This window comes from Octopus bimaculoides, chromosome 1 (genome assembly GCF_046866305.1).
Source record: "Octopus bimaculoides isolate indiv1 chromosome 1, ASM4686630v1, whole genome shotgun sequence".
NCBI lineage: Eukaryota > Metazoa > Mollusca > Cephalopoda > Octopoda > Octopodidae > Octopus > Octopus bimaculoides.
The window spans coordinates 121795223-121821179 of NC_142928.1; the positions used below are offsets into that span (position 1 = coordinate 121795223).

At 36.8% G+C, this 25957-nt stretch overlaps 2 protein-coding genes across 7 annotated transcripts in view; one reads left to right on the plus strand and one right to left on the minus strand.

Annotated features, from left to right (window-relative positions):
* On the minus strand, nucleotides 1–7608 carry LOC106870857 (INO80 complex subunit C). Its single transcript, XM_014917092.3, has 5 exons — nucleotides 7250–7608; nucleotides 4803–4907; nucleotides 3161–3266; nucleotides 1023–1090; nucleotides 1–305 (listed from the first exon to the last, which is right to left on the minus strand). Exons 1-5 carry the CDS (start codon nucleotides 7358–7360, stop codon nucleotides 174–176), a joined length of 522 nt encoding a protein of 173 aa, XP_014772578.1. The 5' UTR covers nucleotides 7361–7608; the 3' UTR covers nucleotides 1–173.
* The window catches only part of LOC106870856 (rRNA N(6)-adenosine-methyltransferase METTL5), a 22269-nt gene continuing 2793 nt past the window's right edge, over nucleotides 6482–25957 (plus strand). The window contains exons 1-7 of one of the 6 annotated variants that reach the window (XM_089357138.1): nucleotides 7537–7599; nucleotides 8571–8674; nucleotides 11365–11478; nucleotides 13130–13244; nucleotides 15421–15614; nucleotides 21483–21565; nucleotides 24891–24953. In XM_089357138.1, coding sequence (XP_089213264.1) covers nucleotides 11367–11478; nucleotides 13130–13244; nucleotides 15421–15614; nucleotides 21483–21565; nucleotides 24891–24926 — 540 coding nt within the window. In that variant the 5' untranslated portion in view covers nucleotides 7537–7599; nucleotides 8571–8674; nucleotides 11365–11366 and the 3' untranslated portion in view covers nucleotides 24927–24953. Of the gene's footprint in view, nucleotides 6501–7516; nucleotides 7600–7656; nucleotides 7796–8570; nucleotides 8675–11364; nucleotides 11479–13129; nucleotides 13245–15420; nucleotides 15615–21482; nucleotides 21566–24890; nucleotides 24954–25957 lie in introns of those variants that run through there. The other 5 variants (XM_089357133.1, XM_014917088.3, XM_014917089.3 and 2 more) reach the window with 5 other exon arrangements.

The following is a 25957-nucleotide window of genomic DNA, read 5'->3' on the forward strand; positions in this document are numbered from 1 at the left end:
TATGTTATAAAAATTTATTATCATCATCAAAAAAATAAATAACAAAAAGAAAAATCAAACTTGTAACATCTATAAGTGATCAGAATTTTCATACAGATGTTGCAGAGTTTGTGATGTACATACATAATGAGGACATGAATGAAGGTGAATGTGTTGTAAAACAAATGGATTCTTCATGGAACTGGTGCATTAGCTTTGCGTAAAGCTAAATATGCAGTAACTAAATCACTGGGAAGCATTCGTAGTTGAGAGAATTCTTTGACATTATGATATCGTAACTTGCTTTGTGGATCTCTGTAATCAGACTGAAATGAAAAAAATTATGTTAATTATTGATCTTAGTAAATGAAAGGCTGTATAGTTTACTACAATAGCTGCTATTGAGATATTTTTCTAGCAGCAATGCTATGTTCACATCAATCCTGCATCAGAAATCTATTTTTCTTTGAATCCCTATGCAGAGATAAAATTCTTCAGCAGTGCTCAGGTTGGTTATCGTGGGACCACCAACCCAAAGATCAAACTAAATATTAACTCTAGTATGCTCTCCCAGTTATCTTTCCAATCCAAGTAGATCTGTAAAGGTTATGAAAACTGCTCCTACTACTCAGTTTAACCAATAGAAAGCAAAGCACAACATATTTACAGTAAGAAATTTTTTTTCTAATTCACTGTAATACAAATAGATTCAATTTGTTGTTCTCTTTGTTCTTGCACTCCATATTTAGTATTAAATTACATAGGATTATCATCATTATTTAACGTCCACTTTCCATGCTGGCATGACAAAAGCAATAGCTAAAATAAAGGCCTGACAACATTAAGTCAGCTCATCTTTCATTTCATCCTTAACTTAGGATAAAATTAGTACCAGTTATGTATGGGGAACAAAACTTGTGACTTATCAATGAAAGAAATCATTATTCATTTATTGCATATGTATATATTTAAATGCCAAATTCTCACAGTTGATATTAACACAAACAAATAGGAAACAAATTTTGTTTTTGAATTGTACTTACATGTAGACCAGATATATCTGAATATTTTTTTGCAGGTTTGAATGATGGTGGTCCCTCTATGCTACTGTCTGAAAATAGTAACAGTAAGGTGGAAAATTTTCACTAAAGAACTATTAAATTACAGTGTAACATGCTTTTTGTCCTTGGGTAGCAACTGTTATTTCCTATCTGCTTACCCCTATAAAGCATGAAAAATGGCTAATATTTCCTTCAAACTATGCTCTTGTTACATTTATTCAAACTCTAAAGAATCCCTCTCAACACTTGGTTATGATGCTCCCCCCTCTACTCATACTCATGATCAGAGATGCTCAACTGGTTAAGGTCAAGCAACTGACAAGTAAATCTGTGGTATTGCACAGAATATTTGTTGTAACGTTATTTCTGATTCAGCAACTCAGCACTGAATCTGTTTGAAATCTGAAGGAAAACAGGTCAATTTCAAAACATTGATGTCCAGGTAACAAAAGAAAAGTTTGAAGGGAGTAGTCATTTCCCTTGATTTCTAGATAGAAGCAAATAAGAAATAACACTTATTGACCAAAGATTAAAAAAAAAAAAAAATGAAAAATTTGTTACACAGTGTTAATAATTTCATTGATGCAAGAGGAATTAGAGGTTAACATTTTGGATTATTGATTGAAACTTATGAGCTCAAACACTATCAAAATATTAAGTTATCTGGTTTAATAGAGTGAAATTTTATCAGTAGCCAGGTTAATGAAGATTTTGACATTTCAAGAAATAGACTGAAAGTGAATATAACAGTATTTGTGTGTCCTTAAATGGCTAAAATGGTTCTTCCATGGAATAATTGCTTTAACTGAAAGCTGACATTACTTTCATTTCACTGTTTGAAGCTATAAAAAGAAATCTTTTGCTTCAACAATGAAAGGTAAAGTTGTAAATTTACAGAACCCATCATAGTTGAACATCCACTTTTCCATCCTTGCATGGGTCAGATATAATTTATCAAAGTGAATTTTCTACAGTTGGATGCTCTTCTTGTTACGAACCCTCATATTCCCAAGTAAGGTTAATATGTCCCCATCATGAGACGCATCTTCAAAGATTGGAAACAAAGGTCACTGTTTGCATGACAGTGACGTTTGTTTACAACTACCATGAAGTCAAGGCAAGGTGACAGTAACACACACACACGATGGGCTTCTTGCAATTTATGTCTACCAAAATCACTCACAAGGCTTTGGTCAGCCTAGGGCTATAGTAGAAGATACTTGCCCATGGTGCCATGCAGTGGGACTGAACCTAAAGCCATATGGTTAGGAAACAAACTTTTTACCACACAGCCATGCCTGCACTAACCCAATTTAACCAAGTAACTGTGTCTTGGAACCTTCCTTTGTATGTACTGGGGCCAGTGCCCATAATCTTTTCAAACCCACTTAGAACAATAAAATCAATATCATTAATGTTCCTATTGAACCTTTGCAAGTCAACACCTTTTGGAAAGACATGAGCAAGGAGGGAATTCCAAGGGTTCAATGATCTGGAAATGACTAGGCATAGTGATTAGTGTGGGGCCTGGTAGGGTTGGACACAGCATAGCTGATGAGAGATGAGTGGGTCAGGAATGCCTGTCTGAGGAGGAAATGAGTCAGTCCCAAAAGAGCAAAGGCCATTACAGTTGCAGAAGAAAAGGCAGAGGGAGAGGAGACAACACAATTGCGGGTCAGAGGCTGGAACACTTCTGTGAGTAACTTTATGCGAATCAGATGAGTGGCTTTCATCAACCCTGAAAAGATGAAAGTTGACCTCGGAGAAATTTGAACTCAGAATGTAAAGACAGACAAAATGCCACGAAGTATTTTGTCCAGCATGCCAACAATCTTGCCAGTTCATAATGACACCAAACCTAAAAGAGTTTGTCCTTATTCAACAGGGACACTCTGATGGCACAAATTGACCAACAGAAGGAGGAGGAGGTGGCGGTGAAGATGGTGATGATGATGACAACAATGATGATTAATTCAGGGTAAACTTATATTAATATTGGAATATCTAATTTCAGTGATTAGCTATTCTCAATACATAGGTATCAATGATAAAAACAAATGTCTAAGATGATTTTCTTTTGTTAACATTCAGATAAACAGTGTGATGTGATAAAGACTTACAAGTGACAGCACTGACTGGCCATTGTACAGCTCGCTCAGATGCTACTATTTGTTTCAGGTTTTTCCATCCTCTTTTCTTGGCACCAGCTGCTCCTTTTGTAGAATGCTTAAATAGAGTCAATGTAGGAAAATGTGTAAGGATTCGGGAGATACATGTAGTCTTTTACTTTCTTTCTTTTACTTGTTTCAGTCATTTGACTGTAGCCATGCTGGAGCACTGTCTTTAGTCAAACAAGTCAACCCCAGGACTTATTGTATCGGTTTCTTTTGCTGAACTGCTAAGTTATGGAGATCTAAACACACCAACAATGGTTGTCAAACGACAGTTGGGGGACAAACACAGACACACACACACACATATATATATATATATGTGTGTGTGTGTGTGCAATGAGATTCTTTCAGTTTCTGTCTACCAAATTCACTCACAAGGCTTTGGTTGGCTCGAGACTATAGTAGAAGACATTTGCCCAAGGTGCCACATAGTGAGACTGAACCCAGAACCATGTGGTTGGGAAGCAAGCTTCTAACCACTTTTTTTTTTGTTTTTTCACAGAAATTTTGTTAAACACACACAAAATGACTTTGCATCGCTAAATTAGTTGAACAGGAACAGACACTAGCTAGCATTGCTGAGTTGGTCAGCCAGAAACAGTTCTGTTCAGCTAGCTCAGTATTATCAAGCTAGTTTCTATATCTGATTAACTCAATAATGTGAAGCTAGTTTTGCACAGATGATTTGATCGAACACACACACAAAAAAAAAAAAAAAACTCTCTAGTTTGACACTGTTCAGTTGGCAAAACAGATGTAGAAATTAGCTTGATAATGCTGAGCTAATTAAACAGAAACTAGTTTTATATTAATGAGTTGGTCAGACATAAAAACTAACATTGCTGAATTAATTGCCTCTGGCCACTGAGTTATTTTTCTCAGCTCATTTTTATTTAAATTATGCAAATTACCTAAGCCATAAATGTGTCCTACTCTTTTATGTATAAGTCTAAGTCTCATGGTTACTGGAGATAAAGTTTGGACAATTGTCATATTGATAAAGGCTACTGAAGCAGAAACAAACATCCTTGGCTGCCCTCTTCAGATCATAATCCTGTCTTTGTCTTTAGTATCATGTCAGTTTTGGAAAATTCTTGATTCTTGAGATCGTCTCTACTTCTTAAATGGAGCTGGTCTTTGTTGTTATTTGATACAGAAGTGAAGATAATTTTGATAAATCAAGAATTATGTTTTATGGTATTTGATATGCCTGTGTTGTTCAAATACATGCTATTGGCCACTCTTAGTTATTTCTCTCAGGTCATTTCTATTTAAATTATAGAAACTAGCTTGATAATGGTTAAACAGAAGCAAGCTTTACATTGATGAGTTGGTCAGACAGAAACTAATATTGCTAAGTTTGTAAAATATGTAGAAACAGCTTCTTTTTAATCATCATTATTTTCATGGCTATTATTATTGCTATCAATGAAACAACTCAATGAAATGATGGATTCATGGTTCAAATCCTGTTAGCAGGTCTGTTTCTCTATTCTACCTTATACGGGAGTTTATAAAGAATAACAACACCATCAAACAAGTGAATATTATGAAATAATGCAAATCTCTTAAAGCTAAAAATATATACCACAAAATTAGGATCTTTAAAAATTGGAATTCTCTCAACATATTCTGTTGTTGTCATATTTGGATCTTCCAGTTCTTCATTTTCTATTGGCGGAAGAGGAGGAATCTGTTAGTTGAAAATAAAATACAAAAAAAGGTGAATATTTCAAGACAGGCAGTAGAACAAATAGAATATTTTAGGGAAGATTATTTTATCAAAATAATCTAGAAGCAAATGTAAATTTTATTTTCATTCTTTTTTAATTCTTGTTCATGGATATAACAGAAACAGTAAAGTATTAAACAAAATATTTTGTATTTTGTTATATTCCTATACATTCTATCCCACCTAGATACACTTTATCTATCATAGTTTTGAGGCTGTAAAATAAGTACAATGTTGGTAAAAATAACTATCAGAAATGGTGTAAACAATTATATCTTGGAAGACAATACCCCCAGAATTGGCATCAGAGATGAAACAGTGAGGTACCACTGTAAAACATCTGTTCCAATCTACTGCTGTCTCAGTTGCCTCTGTTATCTTTGCTAAACTGAAATATGGATTTTTTATATTGAAGTTCAGGAACAAATATTGAAGGGAAACATGTATAGTTGAATCACTTCTAATATGTTAATAATATTTATTTTATTCTTGAAGGTGGCAGGCTGGCAGAACCATTAGCACACTGGGCAAAATGCTTGGTAACATTTCATCCAACTTTATGCTCTGAGTTCAAGTTCTGCCAAAGTCATCTTTGCCTTTCATCCCTTTCTGGATCAATAAAATAAGTACCAGTTGAACACTAGGGTTGATGTAACTGACTTCCCCCTCCCCCAAAGTAGCTGGCCTTGTACCAAAATTTGAAACCAATATTCATTTTATTGATCCTGGGAAGATTAAAGATGTAGATCAAGGGATTCTCAAACAGGAGGAACTTAGTTTTTAGGAAAGAATTTCAAACAATTGAATATATCAGTGAGAATTTCACTAAAATAATCTAGGAGTATAACTAAATAAAAAAATTCTTTTTCCAAAATTCTGGTGACCTCCTCTTTTCTCAATATCCAATATCTGTACACTTCTAATACTCTATACACACACATATATATCGTCTGAAATATAAATTAATGAAAGCTATGTTGTCATGATTTCATTATTACCCACTTTTTTTTTTACGTTTGATGATGCTTTTGGCCTTCACAACAATGTATTTGGGTATTGAATCAAAGGTGAGTTTTACGAACCATTGAAATACAACTGGTTTTTTTTTTTATAATTTGATAGCAATGTAATAAAGAGAATTAAATTTATAAATTGTTTCAATAATTATTAACGTAAAAATCTAACAGAGAGAAAAAAATTAAATGAAAAAACCTAGGATTGCAAGGGGAAGAATGTGACTTAAACCTAAAAGCAAGAAGCTGAATTATTGTAATGCATTTATTTTAGTGCTCAACTGAACTGGTTACTTCCACTTTCTTTGAGATCAAATATAAACAAGTCTGCAATAAAATATAAAGGGAGAGCAAACTGATACAGTCAAGATCACTAATAGATGTAATGAGTGTCAAAGATATAGTGGTTATGTCACAAAAAGTTATATACATGCAACTTATTGTCTAAGAAAAGGGATACAGACCAGTATAGTCTAGTGCCAATGAAAAATCGGACAGGGACCTGTGTTACTGTGTCTCTAAACCATTCAAAAACAACGAGGTATACTGATCTGTATTTCTTAGTTTTTCATACACAAAGAACTAAAATAGCCTGTTTCCATTATGTAGACTATATAAGCTAATCATTCCCAAACCTGAAGGACACAGAGCTGGTGCTCCAGCTTCTCTAAGGCTGAGTGGATTAAAGATAATTGCTTCTTTGGAGAAAATCATGAACGATCACAGCCTTTTGCAGTGGAAGAACTCAACTCAATACTGCAAGCCAACACCTATGGTGTTTGGTGCAGCAGCTACCTACAGTGATAAACTAATACCACTTCTGGTATGTACTTAGATCTATGTAGACTTAGCCAAGGAATCAACACAGTCCTAATTACAGAGTACAAAGTACTGAACCTTAAGTTTGTCGTTTGATATCCTGTCTACTCACACCTTATGTCAGCTTGTCCTGACTTAACTGATTCCAACTCTCTTATAGGTCCCAAACTTCATACCAACATGAAGGGGGCATATAAACAGATAAAAAAAAATAGGCCATGTTTATAACAACAATGAAAAATATCTATGTCCTCTATAACAATTCCACTCATACCTAGAAAGCTTTATAGCAATTTTAATCGACCTAGATATGATTTAAATTCAAAGCATAAATGCAACTAAATGCCGCAAGCATTTTGTTTAATGCTATAAGGATTCTGTCAACCGGTAGCCTTTAAATGAATTAAAATGAAAAGAAAAGCTTTTCAATTTGAAATTTTAAATAGAAATTAGCATGTTATTCAAACTTACAGGATTCGATTTCTTCTTTTTCGATGCTGGAGGGGCACCCAAAGAACTGCCTGTGGAACTTTTTAATTTTGTTGATTTCCGTTTCGATGGACTTTTGCCGATTGTCGCCATTTTTAATATTGATATTGTTTGCTTTGATGTAACAAGTTAATTTTATCAATTTAAAATTGCCATAACTGACAGAATAAAACGAAACGTCACTAAATATATTAATATAAAATATTTTAATTGAATAATAGCTGAAATTAAATTCACTAAAAGGATTGACTTAGTTTACGAAACTTACATTTTTTGCTTTGAAGCAAAGCTACTTCTAATCAAATAACTGAACCTGCTACGATGTCTCAGATGTAAACAATGTTATATTTTTAATTGAATATTTATTTCCTCCTGTGATTAGCATCAATTGCTCCTTTGTTTATTCGAAGAATAATTGACATTGTGTTACTTAAAATATTATTCTTGAAATATATCCTCAACCGTCATATTTTGTTATACTAAACTGTAAATAAGTGTATCTACCTCGAGCACTCCTGAAGTTCTCAAGTAATTTAAGAAATATGTTCATTCATTCTGGTTAAACATTTTTAGGTTGATAAATTAAAAAAAGAATCCCCGAAACATTAATATTTGAGAAATGATATAGTTGTTAATGACCTCATAAAAAACAGCTCTTAGTCAATTTAACTACCCTAACGAAATTTAGAATTCCTTTGCTTGAAGTCAGCTCTGATCGGGTAGGCCTATGATGAAAGGCACCCAAGCTGTTATACTGACTTTCCGAGTATTTCATGTATTGTATATTATTAGTCAGTGTCTCCTTTTTCTTTAAGGCGGTAGAGTGTAAATCAAAGGGAGAGTTGACTGCTATTAATAGCTAGTCGCTTGATCACGTAGAGATTCATGTAAAAAAAAAACAAAATGAATAAAAGCTAGAAGCGGTTGAGCGCAGGACAATATTTAGTTTGGGCTTCGCCTGTCTTTACGTTCTGAGTTCAAATTCCGCCGAGGTCGACTTTTCCCTTCATCCTTTCGGTAGTCGACAAATTAAGTATCAGTTGCGTACTAGAGTCGATCTAATCGACTGGCCCCCTCCCAAAAAATTTCGGGCCTTGTGCCTAGAGTTGAAAAGAATATTTAGTTTGGACTTCTATATTCTAAGTTCAAATCCCCTCAAAGATTACATTTTTCTGGAGATCATTTAGACGTACTGCAGTCAATTCCTCTGTGAAGTTAGGATACTTTGCCAGCATAAAAAAACCAGTAATAAATGTTATGATTAAGTTACAAGATTTTCTTATGCTAATAATTAAAAATACAGAATTTCTTTCCATTTCTAGCTAAGAATGAATATAGCTATCTTGATTTCTGAGTTATGGTGTTCATCACAAGAGAAATGTAATACATGAAGTATCGTACAAACAGGTATGATATTTCCAGTAATTTCCATCAAATACAAACTCATATATTCCTATAAAATACATCCTTGAACTAATAACAGAACCATTACCACTTAGATTAACTCAATAAATTACCTGTCATACAGACAGTATAGTATTGATTGGTATTTTGTTATCTGCAGTCAGTTGTCACGACTATGACTGTTCGTGGCTTTGGCATGACTTCATATGATTTCTCCATACTGGTTGGGTTTTCTCTTGTATCAAGTCAGCAAATTATTAGTGGTATAGACAGCTAATCGGCAGTCATTAGAGTGTCAGCATGCCATACAATATTTGTTCCAGCTTTATGGCGGTGAGCTGGCAGAAACATTAGCACGACAGGCGAACTGCTTAGCAGTATTTCGTGTCTTTTTGTTCTGAGTTCAAATTCTGCCAAGATCGAATTTGCCTTTCATCCTTTTCGGGGTCGATAAATTAAGTATCAGTTGCATACTGGGGTCGATCTAATCGACTGGCCCCCTCTCCAAAAAATTTCGGGCCTTGTGCCTAGAGTAGAAAAGAATATTTGTTCCAGCTTTGTGCACTTTGAGTTCAAATCCCACTGAAGTCTTTTCTGTTGTTTGGGGGTCATTAAATAAAGTACTGGTCTAGTATTGGAGTCATTTCCTCACTTCTCTTGTTGTCTCTGTCTGTCTGTCCCCACCACTCTCTCCTGCTTTCTGAAATAACTGTATTGAAGGGCCCAAGAAAGGTCCATTCACTTTGTAGCTCCACCAAACCGCACATCACTACTGTGGACTTGATAAGAAAGAAAGAGGCTAGTGATTTTGCACAGTTTGTAACAGGGTTTGAACCTCTAGTTTGTATTTCATTTGATTCAAATCTTTGGAAATGAAAAACATTGCCACTCAACACCACTACAATTCAATTCTACTTCACCTGATTGAGAAATAAAATTGTGTATCAGTTTTTTTTTCTATTATTGTATTTCTCGGTTTCAAGGATACTCTTTCTTTTAAAAATATGTCTTGAAAATTTACTGTGTGTAGTGGATAAAGATTACCTGTTTTCATATGCCAGTTTTAATCTCAGAAGAGAGTTATCTATGCTAAACTCAGTGTGTTTCGGTAGTGTAAGTAAAAGAAGAATTTAGACTCCAAGTGATCAACAGGATCTGTGTGTTACAAAGACATTTACAAAACATCTAGTGAAAGTTCTCATACCTTGTTTTTATGTTTATTGTCCTTTACCAAATTTTAAAGCCAAAATTGGGGTGCATCTTCAAGGCTGGTGTATCTTTATGTCAAGAATTGTGGTATGTATTTCTGGTTATAAATTTATGGATTTTTATGAATTGAACAAGTCACTGAGAGTGGATTTTCAACTGCTGTCTACATAAACTTGTATACACAAATCAATGAAGGAGCTTTAATGTGGTCACTCAAGCTGTTAGATGTAACAACCAAATTTCCTTAGAATCACACATACTATCTTGAGAAAAAAAGGGCATATTCATCATCATCATTATCATTTAACGTCCACCTTCCATGCTGGCATGGGTGGGACAGTTTGACAGGAGCCGACCAGGCAGAAGCCAGCACCAGACTTCTATGGCTGTTTTTGCAGGGTTTTTATAGCTGGATGCTCTTCCTAACACCAACCACTCAGCAGAGTGGACTGGATAACATAATCTGGAGTACAGTAGGACTTAACAGGAACAAAGTAGGATAGTCATGGCAGGAATTTCTTGGATCATAGATCTACTCAATCATGTGCGATCTGGAATTAAACAACAACTATAGACACACATGAGGAACTAGAAGTAATAATCAAATGTCCTTTAAATTTCACTCATTTTATAAAGGAAGCACACATTAGGTAGATAATGAGTCCTTGATAATCAGTTTGAAAAACAAATGGTCTTGCTTACTGATATGTTTGTTAGATCAGTGCTTTCCTGGGATTAAACAGCAATAACTACAACAACAACAACATACACACATCACAATACTTTTCTAAACATATTTAGTATCTCCTTAGTTCAATGACTTTTGAATGCTTTGTAGCTGTTCTGTACTGTGTCTATATTTAAAACCCCTCAATGACCAAGCCTTCTGCTGTAAGTAGTGGCAGCATTAAAATTAACAAGTGCTCCATTGGTTACAGTCTTAAATTCAACTCTTGTAAGTGTTGCCAGAATAGAATCTAAGCCCCACTAGCCCCTTCCATAGGGCAATAATATTGATCATTCATTGATAAGAGAAGAAGTCAAGTAATTGAATCAGTCATCTCATAGTAGGTAAATCATTGAAGGAATGCTTTGTTTTAAAATTTGACTGTGACCATGCTGGGGCACTACCTTGAAGGGTTTTTACTTGCATGAATCAATCCCAGAACTTGTTTTTAAGTACTTATTCTATTGGTCTCTTTTGCCAAATTGCTAAGTTATGGGGGTGTAAACAAACCAACACTAGTTGTCTATTGGTGGTAGGGACAAACACAGACACAAAGACACACACACATGTATACACACCAAGCTTCTTTCAGTTTCCACTCATAAGGCTTTGGTCACCCCAGGCTGTAGTTGAAGACATTTGCCCAAAGTGCCTTGCAGTGGAATTGAACTCAAAACCATGTGGCTGAAATGCAAACTTCTTACCACACAGCTATGCTTGTGCCTTTACTTACAATTTTACAATGTTTCATTTCTAGACATGCCTCGGACAGTAAAACTTAAACAAATCGAGAGTTACCTACAAGATGTGGAGGGATTTGAAAAGCCCAAGATTCTACTGGAACAATACTCGACTCCACCTCATATTGCAGGTAAATATTGTTGTTACTGATATTCTTAAAAGAAAGGTGGTGAGGTGGCAGAATTGTTAGCACGTTGGGTAAAATACTTAGTGGCATTTTGTTTGTCTTAACATTCTGTGTTCAAATTCTCCTGAGGTCAACTTTGCCTTTCACCCTTTTGGGACCTTCATTGATCTGGAGAAAGCCTTTGAAAGGGTCATCATTCCCTGACCTGGTAGTTGTTACAGAAGCTAGGAGCAGATGAATGGCTAGTGACAACTGTCCAAGCTATGTACAGGGATGCTTTCAGTGAGGTGAGAATTAACGAATACAGTGATGGAATTTAATGTGCAGGTTGGAGTTCACCAGAGCTTGGCTCTCCATCCCCTCCTATTTATTATTGTACTCCAGGTCATAACTGGTAAGTTTGAGACTGGTTGCCCATAGAAACTCCTTGATGCTGATGATCTTGTTCTTATAGCTGAATCTGTAGTAGAATTAGAAAAGATATTTGATGCATGGAAGTAAAACCTAAAATCAAAGAGCTTTAAAGTTAACTTAGAAAAGATCAAAATTCTAATAAGATTCAAAATGGTATGTTTATCCCATCAAGAAATGGCTTTGTTCAATATGCAGAAAAGATGTAGGTAATAATTTTATACTGTGTATCCAGTGCAAACTATGGATATGCTAGAGGTGCAGTGGAATCACATGAAAATTAACAGAGAAAGTAGACTTTGTGACAGATGTGTAAGAGCAATAAACACTAAGAACACACCGGAGATAGATCTAAAATGCTCGGAAAGATCCTTGGAGGTAATAAACTGTCTTCTACTATAGATTGTAGACAACCAAATCCAATGAATGAATTTGGTAAATAAAAGCTAAACGAAGCCATCTTATATATGTGTATGTGTGTCTGCATGTTTGTTAACATTTGGAGTCTACAAAAGCTACTCACTGCAAGCAGTGTTCTTATCACTTTTGTCAAAAAATTGCTTGCTCACTTTGCACCTCCAAAAATGTGTGAAATAGATCTCTTACTTCAAAAATAAATAAAGGTTAGTGACAGAAAAGGCATCAGGCTATGAAGCTATGACTCAATAATACTGGTGCCATGTAAAAAGCACTGGTGAAGGTGTAATGTCAAAAGCACCCGGTACACTTTGTGAAGTGGTTGGCAATAGGAAGGACATTTGGCTGTAGAAACCAAGCCAAAACAGACTATGGAACCTGGTGCAGTTCCTGTCAAGCCATCCAACCCATGCCAGCATGGAAGATGGACATAAAATAATGATAATGATGATCTAACTGATGCTTGTTTGAAAAAAAAAATCATCTAAAAACAAATGAACAACTGAATGAGTGCACACACACACACACGCATGCACACACACACACACATACATGACGGGTATCTTTCAATTTCCATTACCAAATTACTTGGTAAGGTATTAGTTAGTGCCTTAGAGATGTAATAGAAGACACTTACCCAAGGTGCTGCACAGTGAGATTGAATCTAAAGCCATATAATTTAGAGGTAAAATTCTCAACCCGATGGTTATGTTTGCATTTAGTCTTAATACTTTTTAGAATCAACTTAATAATTTATCATCCCCTTCCCTCATCTTCCTCCTTTGATCTTTTAATTATCTGAGATTGCTGTGTTTTTATCTTACAGCCTGTATGTTACAGACGATTCACTCAACTTATGATGACATTGAAGACAAATCTATTGCTGATTTAGGATGTGGCTGTGGAATGTTAAGCATTGGTTGCTCTCAACTTGGATCTGGGTAAATATTGATTTTATAACAGGTATAAGCCCCACCTCATCCTCATCATCATCATTTAACGTCTGTTTTCCATACTGGTATGGATTGGACAGTTTTGGAAAAATAAGATTAGCTGATTAATACGATCCCAGTCATTTTACTCCAGATTAAGTTATAAATATGTCATTCTAAGAATATGCAATCACAGCACTGAAATTTTGAAACTTCAAGATAAGACATAATTAATTCAAAACAATGGGAATAAGTAACCATTATATTTGACAGAGTAAATTGAATACTAAAAGTTTAAAGAACTGAATAAAATTGGTATGTGTGTATATTTTTATATTATATATTAATTATATTAATACATATTATATATTTGGGCGAAGTTTTATTTCCTTGACCAAAGCACTTCATTTCACATTGTTCTCTTGTTCTTCAGCTGTCACATGCTGGGTAGCTCAAAGATTATCTATATCTACTGATGACTACATCAGTTTCTAAAGCAACTAGCAAAAGCATGGAATATACTATCAAGTTGTATTCGCTTTCGAATAATAGCTACAGTTAGTTTGAAGTCCACTGTTGGATTGGTGGATGATAAGAATGGAAATCAGGGTAATTTTACTCCATACATCTTTTTTTATGGACCAAATTCAGTGCTGTAAGCTAAGGAAACACTCATTAACTTTTGCAGTACTGTCACTTGCATTGTACTCTGTGTGTCCTCTAGGACACACCACTTTGGAACTTTTTGGTGACATACGCATACATACAGGTGCAGGAGTAGCTGTGTGGTAAGTAGCTTGCTTACCAACCACACGGTTCCGGGTTCATTCCCACTGCGTGGCACCTTGGGCAAGTGTCTTCTACTATAGCCTCGGGCCAACTAAAGCCTTGTGAGTGGATTTGGTAGACGGAAACTGAAAGAAGCCCGTCGTATATATGTATATATATGTATGTGTGTGTATATGTTTGTATGTCTGTGTTTGTTTCCCCCAACATCGCTTGACAACCGATGGTGGTGTGTTTACGTCCCCGTAACTTAGCGGTTTGGCAAAAGAGAATGATAGAATAAGTTCTAGGCTTCCAAGGAATAAGTCTTGGGGTCGATTTGCTTGACTAAAGGCAGTGCTCCAGCATGGCTGCAGTCAAATGACTGAAACAAGTAAAAGAGTAAAAGAGTATACATTCTCATTTATAAAATATTCTTCCTGCATCAATTTTTATTTTCATTTAATGTTTTGTGAAAATTAGAGTGGTAGTGATTATCTGGAAAATATAGTTATAGGTTCTGCAAGTTTTGGAAATGTATCAAAAGTTCTACATCAAAATAAGTTTGGGAAACTCTGCATTAAGCTTATACCCTCAGTACATGTGTTTCATAGTTCCAGCTCTGCTTTGATTAATCCATATTGCATGTTGTGACATACAGTGGTTCACAACATGGAATGCAATGTGACAGGTTGCACGTGTGTATTCTGTCTGATATCCAGTGCATTTGTTTATTCCTGTTGTTGTTGAGTTGTGTTGTCTCACATCAACGCAGATCAGGTAGACATATGATCTAAGGCATTCCAGATGTGATCATCTGATCTTGTTTTCAAGAATAATGTATTGAGAATCACATTATCCAGTCTATTCCTCCTTTTTCAAGATGGTAGGGTGTAATTTGAGGGAGATTTGATTGTCACTTCTTACAGGCTATGTGGCCATGTAGATGTTGCTATTTCTAGCAGAGAGAACACCACATAAGGACTCACTCAGTGGCTCAGCAACTGAAAATTTCATTATCATCATCAACATTTAACATCTGTCTTCCATGCTGGCATGGGTTAGACTGCTTGACAGGAACTGGTAAGGCCAAGGGCCATATCAGGTTCCATAGTTTTATCTTGGTTGGTTTCTCCAGATGGGTGCCCTTTGTAATGCTAACCATTACACAGAGTATACTGGGTGTTTTTACGTGACACAATCACCATTGTTTTTTACATGGCACCAGCACCACTGCTTTTTATGAGGCATCAACAACTTCTCTAACAAAAGCCTTCATCTCAACCATGTTAGCAGAGAGAAATGGACATCGAAACAGTTAAAAAAACACAAAAGAAACAAAAAAAAAAAAGAAAATCAAAAGAACTGATATCTTAGTTGTTAAGGCATTAAATTTTTGTCAATGTCTCTTTTGTTGCAGATACTGTGTTGGATTTGATGTTGATGAAGATGCATTAGCTGTTTGTAGACAAAATATCCTGAGCAATGAACTTGATAATATCGATTTAGTGCAATGTGATATTACACAACTTAATCTACAGCAGTCTTCGAGATTTCATAAAAGTTTCCATACTGTTATCATGAACCCGCCATTTGGAACCAAGCGCAATCAAGGTAAACAAATCATTATTCAATTGGTTAGATAGTGCTCTCCGTGCCATGGGGCATATAAGGTCACAATATGATCTAACAACCAACTGTCTCCTGTCACTGTCCTGGTCACATTCCAGCTTCTCCATCCTTCTCATCTCCTTTCCTTTTCAATGGTTCTTTGCCATGTAGTTTTAGGGTGCCCTGCTGCTCTTTTCTCTTCAAGCTGCCACTTAAGTACCTCAACACAATCACTTTCTCAATCTCATTTGAGGACATGCCTGATCCAATTCCAGCATCTACATCTTATTTTGTCACTGATCCTGTTGATGTCTGTTGTCGTCTCAGTATATGTGTGTGTGTGTGTATATATATAGAATAGAATAAGTAGTAAACAAGTTCTTACCCTTATTTATTTATGTATTTGACACTCCTTAAAAAGACCATTTCAATACAATGGCCCTTCTCTTTCTCTTTTACCACATCCATCTCTCTATCTGTCTGACTATCTATCTATCTATCTATTTATCTGCCTGTCTATCTATCTATCTGCTTATACGTCTTCCATTATCTCCAAAGCCCCCCCCCCCAAAAAAAAACAATGTTCTGTTATAAACAAAACCAAAAAAAACACCTGTTTTATATAAATAAGCAAGATCTCTGTATTTTCACAGAATTATATTTGACAAGTTCGAAAGACGAACGAAAGCGCTAATATATGAATAAAATAAACGAAAGAAGTTGTTCCAAAATTCTGATGACTTTTTTTTTCAATATATATATATATATATACTGAGACGACAATGGACATCAACAGGATCAGTGACAAAATATATATACAGTTAGATAGTTTTCTCTGTGCCACATAAGGCCACAACATGATCTCTCCAGCCATCTCTGTCTTCTACCACTGTTCTGGGCTCATTCCAGCTTTTCCACTCTTTCTTGTCTCCTTTCCTTCTCAATGGTCCTTCACCATGTGGTTTTAGGGCACCCTGCTGCTCTTTGCCCCTCAGACTGTCACTTTAATGCCTCCACACAATCACTTTATTCTGTGATTAAGTAAAACAGTGATCTTTGTCTTATCTTTTATCTTTTGCTTGTTTCAATCATTGGCTGTGGCCATGCTGGCGCATTGCCTTGAAGGGTTTAGTCAAACAGATTGACCCCAGAACTTACATCTTAAAGCCTGGTACTTACTTAATCAGTCTTGTTTTGCCAAACTGCTAAGTTACAGGGATGTAAACAAACCAGCACCAGTTGTTGAGCGGGGGAGGGGACAAAAACACAAAGACACACATACTTAGATATGTATACAGATACACACACGTGAGTGTATAAAACGACAGGCTTCTTTCATTTCCTGTTTACAAAATTTACTCATATGGCTTTGGTTAGCTCAGGGCTAGAGTAGAAGACACTTACCCAAGGTGCCTTGCAGTGGGACTGAACTTGCAACCATATGGTTGGGAAGCAAACTTTTTATTGTGCCTACACTCGATGTTCAATGAAAAAAAATTGCAAAAAAAATATGCTTCATGGTAAGTTCAGTGATAAACCATTTTCAATTTATAATTTCACCCAAGTAGTTGAAAACTTTGCTTTTTTGCCTTTTACCAACCCTGTCTTACATTACTCATTATCCTCTTCAGTTCCTATCGAGTTCTTTCTCTACACATGTCTTTCTTGAAAATAGCACCTTGCAACAATTTAGGCAAAAGTTAACATAGACGCAGGAGTGGCTGTGTGATAAGTAGCTTGCTTACTAACCACATGGTTCTGGGTTCAGTCCCACTGCGTGGCACCTTGGGCAAGTGTCTTCTACTATAGCCTCGGAATGACCAAAGCCTTGTGAGTGGATTTGGTAGACGGAAACTGAAAGAAGCCCGTCATATATATGTATATATATGTGTGTGTGTGTGTATGTGTTTGTGTGTCTGTGTTTGTCCCTCCAACATCGCTTGACAACTGATGCTGGTGTGTTTACATCCCCGTAACTTAGCGGTTCGGCTAAAGAGACCAATAGAATAAGTACTAGGCTTACAAAGAATAAGTCCTGGGGTTGATTTGATTCAACTAAAGGCGGTGCTCCAGCATGGCTGCAGTCAAATGACTGAAACAAGTAAAAGAGTTTCAATCTTGCTGACCTCATATTGCCTGTGAAGGCTATGGAAACTACTCCTTCAACCTTATCTTGCAAACAAAAAGGAAAAAATAAAAGTGTCTGTTGGAAGATTTTACCTATGATTAAAGGCATCTTCAGTAGGAAGATTTTACTTATGTTTAAAGTATCAGTAAGGTACTAGCATTAATTTTTCTTCACTCTCACTCTCTTTCTGGATTGTTTACAGCCAACAATATGGTGTTAAAAAAAACAATCATAGGTGCCGGTGTGGTTCCTAACTATATGGTTCTGGGTTCAGTCTCACTATGTGGCACCTTGGGCACATATCTTCTCACAAGGCCAACCAAAGCCTTGTGAATGGATTTGGTAGATGGAAACTGAAATGAGCCTGCTGTATATGTATTTGTGTGTGTGTGTGTGTTTGTCCCTCCCCACTGCTTGACAATCGGTGTTGGTTTGTTTACTTCCCTGCAACTTAGTTGTTCAGCAAAAAAGGGTCTGCTAGAATAAGTACCAAGCTTAAAAAAAAATTAAGTGCAGGGGTTGATTCATTTAACTAAGAAATTCTTTAAGTTGGTGCCCCAGCATGGCCACAGTCTAATGACTGCAACAAGTAAAACATGAAAGATGAATGAATGAAAGGAAGGTTACGAGAAAGCCACTATTGTATTCTCTGATGTAAATTCCCTGACACAGAAGGGTTGCTTGTCAACCTGATGGCATACAGAAGGGAAGAAGGAATATCCTGGATTATTAATGCAGTCGACTGTCATCAAAGCTGATCCTGTGTCTCTGTTCAGGGTTGAGGTTCAGTTTGAAAATTTGTACCTGTGCTACATGATCAGACTTGCTTCAGTTTTCTTCATTGAGCAGAACACAAGTTCCATTCCCAGCATCAAAGAGGAATAGATAATCAGAGGAAGGAAATCTTAATTACCTACTAGCTTAAAAGCCGCCCTATCAGGCTAGCTCCTGTGGAGGCCTCTTCATTGGGCCTTGAGCCTAATAATGACACTTCATGCATTGAGTACATACTCTTTTACTTGTTTCAGTCATTTGACTGCGGCCATGCTGGAGCACCGCCTTTAGTCGACCAAATCGACTCCAGGACTTATTCTTTGCAAGCCTGTACTTATTATATCAGTCTCTTTTGCTGAACCGCTAGATTATGGGGACATAAACACACCAGCATCGGTTGTCAACCGATGTTGGGGGGACAAACACAGACACACAAACACACACACACACACACACATATATACGACAAGCTTCTTTCAGTTTCCGTCTACTAAATCCACTCACAAGGCTTTGGTCGGCCCGAGGCTATAGCAGAAGACACTTGCCCAAGATGCCACGCAGTGGGACTGAACCCGGAACCATGTGGTTGGTAAGTAAGCTACTTACCACACAGCCACTCCTGCGCCTATTAAATTTTATTAAACTTGACCAATATTTTTCAAGCAATGAACAACTTTCATCAAAACAATGATATAATACATTGACTTGGAACTTACTGCAAAGCTCCATGATAAGCAACATTTTTTGTCTTCCCATTTAGGGGTCAGTACAATTTTTTTTCTGTCTAACCACTTTCTTTCTCTCTCTCTCTCTTACTGTTGATTGTTTTCAACCATCACCATCACCACCACAACTGCCATACACACACCCTTCAGACTTCTGACGCCACCAACATCAATACCTTTGACTTCGCCACCTTCCCTCCACCACCATCACCACTGTCTTTCACATCCCTTACTATCACCGTCATCCTTGACCGCCTCAGCTACCACCACCACTGTCACTTTCACCTCTATCACAACTACAGCTCATTCTATCACCCCATTACCATCTCAACTGTCAATCTACTACTTCCCTCACCGTCTCTATGCTTACTATTACTCTCACCCCAGCAAGAGGAGAAGAAAAAGTGTTATTGAATAGTGAGAGAGGGGGGGGATCAAAGTGTGACACACTGACACACAGAAATTCGTTTTGGCATTTATTATAAAATACACGATTCAAATCAGACCAACTAAAAAGGCAAAATAGAGAGGGTACAGGCATAGCTGTGTGGTAAGATGCTTGCTTCCCAACTACATAGTTCTGGGTTCAATCCCACACAGTTGCACATGGGCAAGTGTCTTCTATTATAGCCTCAGGCCGACCAAGGCCTTGCAAGTGGATTTGGTAGATGGAAACTGAAAGAAGCCTGTCCTATGTGCATGTATGTTTGCATACATGCATGTATGTCTTCATGTCTGTGTTTGACCCCACTATGTTTGACAACTGGTGCTGGTGTGTTTATGTCCTTGTAACTCAGCAGTTCGGTAAAAGATATCAATAGAATAAGTAGTAGACTTAAAAACAAAAGTTCTGGGGTTGATTCGCCCGACTAAAATGCTTCAAGGTGCTGCCTCAGCATGACTGCAATATAATGATTGAAACAGGTCACACGCCCTGTCTCACTGTATCATTGATATCTGTTAACCCCCAACCTGTGTGTTCTACCCACACATAACAAGAAAACTTTCCACACACCCTACCCCAACAAACCAATCTACATCTCTTCCTCACATTTCCTTCTTCATACACTATGCTGACCTCTTACTCCCCCATCCTGTTTTCATGGCCATGTTCCTCTGTATCATTGCTATCCGGTTGCCCTCCACCGCCAGCTCTATATATACCCAGGTTTTCGCCACTCACCCCCTCCACACTCTCTAATCACACTTCCTAGCAATGTCCTGCCACTTATATTATGACGTTCGAACCTCAAGAGTATGCCCTGGCACTTACCACCATCTATATCTCTCTCTTCCTTTACTCAACCATCCCATTTATATTCCATCCCCTTTGAGTATGCCTGGCACTTTGCCATCTCTAGCCCTGCTGTCTCCCACTCTCTCTCTCTCCTTCTCCTGCACTTCCCTTAGGTTCGGTAACCATGTATTTCCTTTGCAGCAGTGCATCTGTTTGTGTCTTCCTTCCTGACCGCTTTCTCTCTCTATCCCCACCCAGCCAGGTAACCTTGTACCTCCTCGACTGTAAGACACCTGTTTCTGTCTCACTATAACCTTTCACCATCTGACACAAGATCACCTCCTCCAATTCCCCCTCCCCTCTCAAAAGAGATTTTTTTTTGTCTTGCAAGTACTTGGTGACTCTGTCATTGCAGGTGCCACTTAAAAGCACCCAGTCCACACTGTAAAGTGGTTGGCATTTGGAAGGGCATCCAACTGTAAAAACCTTGCCAAAACTGCCTTCGCTTGTGCTGTGTAAAAAGCATTAAGTCCACTGCTGAGTGGTTGGTGTTAGGAAGGGCATCCAGCAGTAAAAATCCTGCCAAACCAGTTGCAGAAGTCTGGTGCAGGCTTCTGCCTGGTCGACTCCTGTCAAACCGTCCCACCCATGCCAGCATGGAAGGCGGACGTTAAGCGATGACGATGATGATGATGTTGTTCTAGCTGTTCCTAATCTGCCTAGGATTTCCTTAACTCTTTTTCTTTTCTTTTTTAAGACGATAGTTTGTGATTTAAAAGAGACATAATCGCTGACTGCTATTTCTAGCCAGTTGAGCAAACACTAAAAGTTCCCGCTTAGGATGGAAAACGCGAGATGATCGTTAGTGGTATGTGAAAAGACCAAAGATTGAGTGTTCTGGTAAATAACAAATTTACCAGAACTAGTTACTAATGTGTGGGAAAATGACGAACGATATGGTCAGCGATCTTTTATTAATTTGACGTTTTCCTTTTCCTTTCTTTTAGGATTAGATATGATATTTCTGAAGACTGGTTTAGCGTTAGCCACCGATGCCGTCTACTCTCTTCATAAATCTAGTACAAGGGAAGTAAGTTGGTATTGTTTTGTTTATGTTTTAGCTATTTTCACTTTTTCCTCGTGTTTTGTTGTGATTATGTCCCTTTGTTCCAGCCCAAAATTGTGACCAAGCTGAGGCACTGCCATTAGAAAATTAGAAATATTTATAATTTTTATCTTTTACTTGTTCCAGTCATTAGTCTGCGGCCATGCTGGGTCACCACCTTGAGGAATTTTTAGTCGCATGGATTGACCCCAGTACTATTTTTAAAGCCTGGTACTTTTATCATTCTCTTTTGCTGAACCGCTAAGTTACGGGGATGTAAACACCAACACCGGTTGTCAAGTAGTTGTAAAGAACAAACACACACATACATATCCATGCATATATGTTCCATAGTAAACAATGTGTCATTATCATCATTTAACGTCTGTTGTCCATGCTGGCCTGGGTAGTATGGTTTGACCAGAGCTGGCAATCTACGGGGGCTGCACAAGACTCCAGTCTGATTTGGCAAGGTTTCTACGCCCAGATGCCCTTCCTAACAGTAACCAGTTTACAGAGTGTGCTGGTGGCTTTTACGTGGCACCACCACAAGTGCTTTACACCACCAGAGGCACTGGTCTTAACACTTCTGCTATTAGTACGGGTCTTTTTGAGTACAGCAATGCTCCGGACATCTCGATCTTTTATCATTTTGCCTGAAATATGTATGCATATTTATCAATTTTAGCGTGATATTAAAGGGACACTACTCATATATAAAATAATTAATATTTAATTTTAATTCTCAAATTTTTAGCAATTATTGCGTGATAATAAAGGGACACTACTCACATATGAACTAATTAATTTTATAGTAAATAGAATATGACTGTTTGTGGTTTTGTCTTTATGAAGTCTTTCGTAAGGCTGTTCAGAAAAGGCAAATGCTACTTGTAATTATTTTCTAGTCAATATAAATTTGATTTAATTTATTTAAAATAAAGTCATTTTATTAAAGTCCTGGGGTCAATTTGTTCGACTAAAGGCGGTGCTCCAGCATGGCCGCAGTCAAATGACAAACAAATAAAAGAATAGAAGAAAGAATATATATATTATATTGGACGGTTTGACTGAGGACTGGTGCAGCCTCTAGCTTACCAGTCCTCAGTCAAACCGTCCAACCCATGCCATTATCAAACGATGATGATGATGATGATATATTATAAAATAAGAGTAAGGAAAATTACATCAAAAAAATCATCACAGAAGATATATATCCAAAATAATATTTTATTAATAGATAGTTGTATAAATATATAAAGTATGATTATTTAAAAAGTTTAAAATATCTTACGATTGTTTCACGAATGTATTACTCTTCGAAATGGAATCTAAAATTGATAATCATTATTAGGTAATATATCCACTTGTCAGAGAGAAAGAGGGAGAATTTCCGTGTAGCCAATCGAATGCTATTTAAAAATATATGAAAAAGATGTTTAAATCAATGATTGACCAGAATAATTTATCGTTAACTTTTTTTTGTTTGAGTTTATGTATATTTGTAGCCAATGAAGTAGTGTTACTCATTATATTCGGTTTAAATGAATGTATGTGTGCTAAAAATCTTTGCTTAAAGTTAATAGAGCTCCCTATATATAGCATATTCGGTTATAGAAATAATGCCTCTGTTATATGCATTCATCTCACCCTCAGAAATATCTGAAACAGTCGATCTTATTTGCCCAAGGTGTCATGCAGTGGGACTGAACCTGAAACGATGTGGTTGGGAAGCAAACTTCTTACCATGCAGCCACGCCCTATATATGTTACAACCACTACCTCATGCTAATGTTTCTTCTCTCTGTTTCCCTGGACTAATTATCTACAAATCTATTTAGATATCACTCCTCTTCTCATCATCCTAACAGTCTCTCACTGGCAAAACCCAAAGGTACCGCTGTATTCTTCTTTCTTTTCCAAGACAGAAGGGTGTGATTTGGAGATCTCACTACTCCTTTTAGCAGGAGGACTATCAACTGTTGAAAGCAGTGGTTTTTAAACTGGGCCATAGTGCTTCTTTCGTTGTAAGCTCATGAGTGGCTACTGTCAAGTAGGTACCTTATCAGGGTACTGGGTGTTAGGCTCATAAATTTTCTTAGAAATTAAATATTTAAATAAGGTATAATGCTTGTATTTTAAACACTTAAAAAAAAAAAGAATTGAGTATAAATCGGCCATTGCATTATTAGTGAGCAAAAACATAATAATTGATATGCCATGGTGCAGAATAGTTTCATTATATGAACTTTGTGTGGTTAAGAAGTTCTTGCAAATTCAAAACAGGGGGCATGTGCTCCAGCACATGCCCCTGTTTTGAAGTGCAAGAAAATAGGGATAATAAACCACTGTGCAAAATAAGCTTTTTTGTTTAAAATAATCTATTTTTATTTTATGCATTTGGCAAAATATGGTGCGGGAGTGTTCGTAAAATGTACGAGCATCACTGGCTTGGAATCTCCATTGATTCATTATCAGCAATATTAGCATCAATTTCCCTTGCAAGCTTAATCAGGGGAAGAAACTCTGTCAATATGAATGAGAGTTTTTTCCCTTGTTCAATTAAATATGGTGGAATTATTTTTTAAATATTTTTTGGGTAATATGCTGTTCTCTTTATCTAATTATCTCACTAAAAACTCCGAGAATTGGTGAGATCGATGTGGTTTACATTTCTCGTCTCCAGGAACTGTGTGTACATGAAGAGACTTGGAAGAAATGGTCAGTGGCAGATCTGAAAGTTGAGACACTGTAGGGATAATGGGAGGCGGTTTGTGGTGGGTTTGGTTGGGTGGAGGTATTAAAGTAATTCATTAAGGAGAGAAGAGACAGAATAGGTAGAACGAGAAGGCAATACGCGGGGTTTCGATATTGTAGTGTGTTAACTATAGTATGAATTCTGTGAACGATGTAGCTGCTATTTCTTGCAGTTCGACCATCCATGTAGGGTGGTGATTTAGTTACAACTTGCCTTGTGGTAATGTGATGTGCACCAAAGACATCCAACATTATTTCAATCAGTACCTTTATTTATATCCCTTTTTTAAAGAATTGTATATTTATTGGTTTCCTTTGATCTCATCAGTGGTTCACTGCATTAACAACAATGTGTGTAACATAGCGGTGTCTGTGCAATGCAGATACTACCAAATATTTCTTATTGTTTCATATGCAGTCCCACTGCATGGTACCTTGGGCAAGTGTCTTTTACTCTAGCCTCAGGCTAACCAAAACCTTGTGAGTGGATTTAGTAGATGGAATCTGAAAGAAACCTATCATATATATTCTTTTATTCTTTTACTTGTTTCAGTCATCTGTGGCCATGCTGAGCACCACCTATAGTTGAACAAATCGACCCTAGGACTTATTCTTTGTAAGTCTAGTACTTATTCTATTGGTTCTCTTTTGCTGAACCGCTAAGTTACGGGGATGTAAACATACCAAGATCGGTTGTCAAGCACAGACACACAAATACACACACACACACACACACACACATGTATGTATGTGTATATATATATATATACACATGATGGGCTTTTTTCAGTTTCTGTCTACCAAATCCATTCACAAGGTTTTGGTCGGCCCGAGACTATAGTAGAAGACACTTGCCCGAGATGTTATGCAGTGGGACTAAACCTGAAATGATGTGGTTGGGAAGCAAACTTCTTACCACACAGCCACGCCCTACGTGTATATATATAGGATGTGACTCTGGAGTTTTGGCCAGCCAAATTGTAGTCAGACTGCTAGTTGAAATTTTGAAGTCTATGCACACCACATTCTTGTATAAGAATAATAAATTTAAATTCTACAAAAGTACAGAGTAACCCATCAGAGTAATGTAAAATTGTTTTTATTACAACTGAGCATAAAAACAAACATTAATATATATGTGTGTGTGTGTGTGTGTGTGAGTTGATGTCTCCTTGTCTTGACATCATATAACTGTTGTAAACAAATGTCATCATCATACAAGCAGCGTCCTTCATTTCCAATCTTTCATGGAAACATGTCCAGTCCTTACTTGGAAACTAGTGAGGTTTGGTAACAAGAAGGGCATCTACACAGGTCACAGATTTTGTCCACCAAATTCCACACACAACCTGAATTAATCTAGAAGATGTTACATTGCCCAAGATGCCAACATATCATGGAATGTTGTTAAAACAAAATTCTTATCCATTCAACCATGACTAGCTGTTGGGAATAGTTGAATAATTAAGAAACTTGCTTCACAATCATGATGTCCTAAGTTCAGTCCAACTATGCAGAAATCTGTGAAGGTGTTCTAACATAGCCTTGGGTCCCTTCAAGCCTTGTCAGTGAAATTGGATTGAGGAAAACTGTGTAAAAGTCAAATGAATGAAGTGTAAT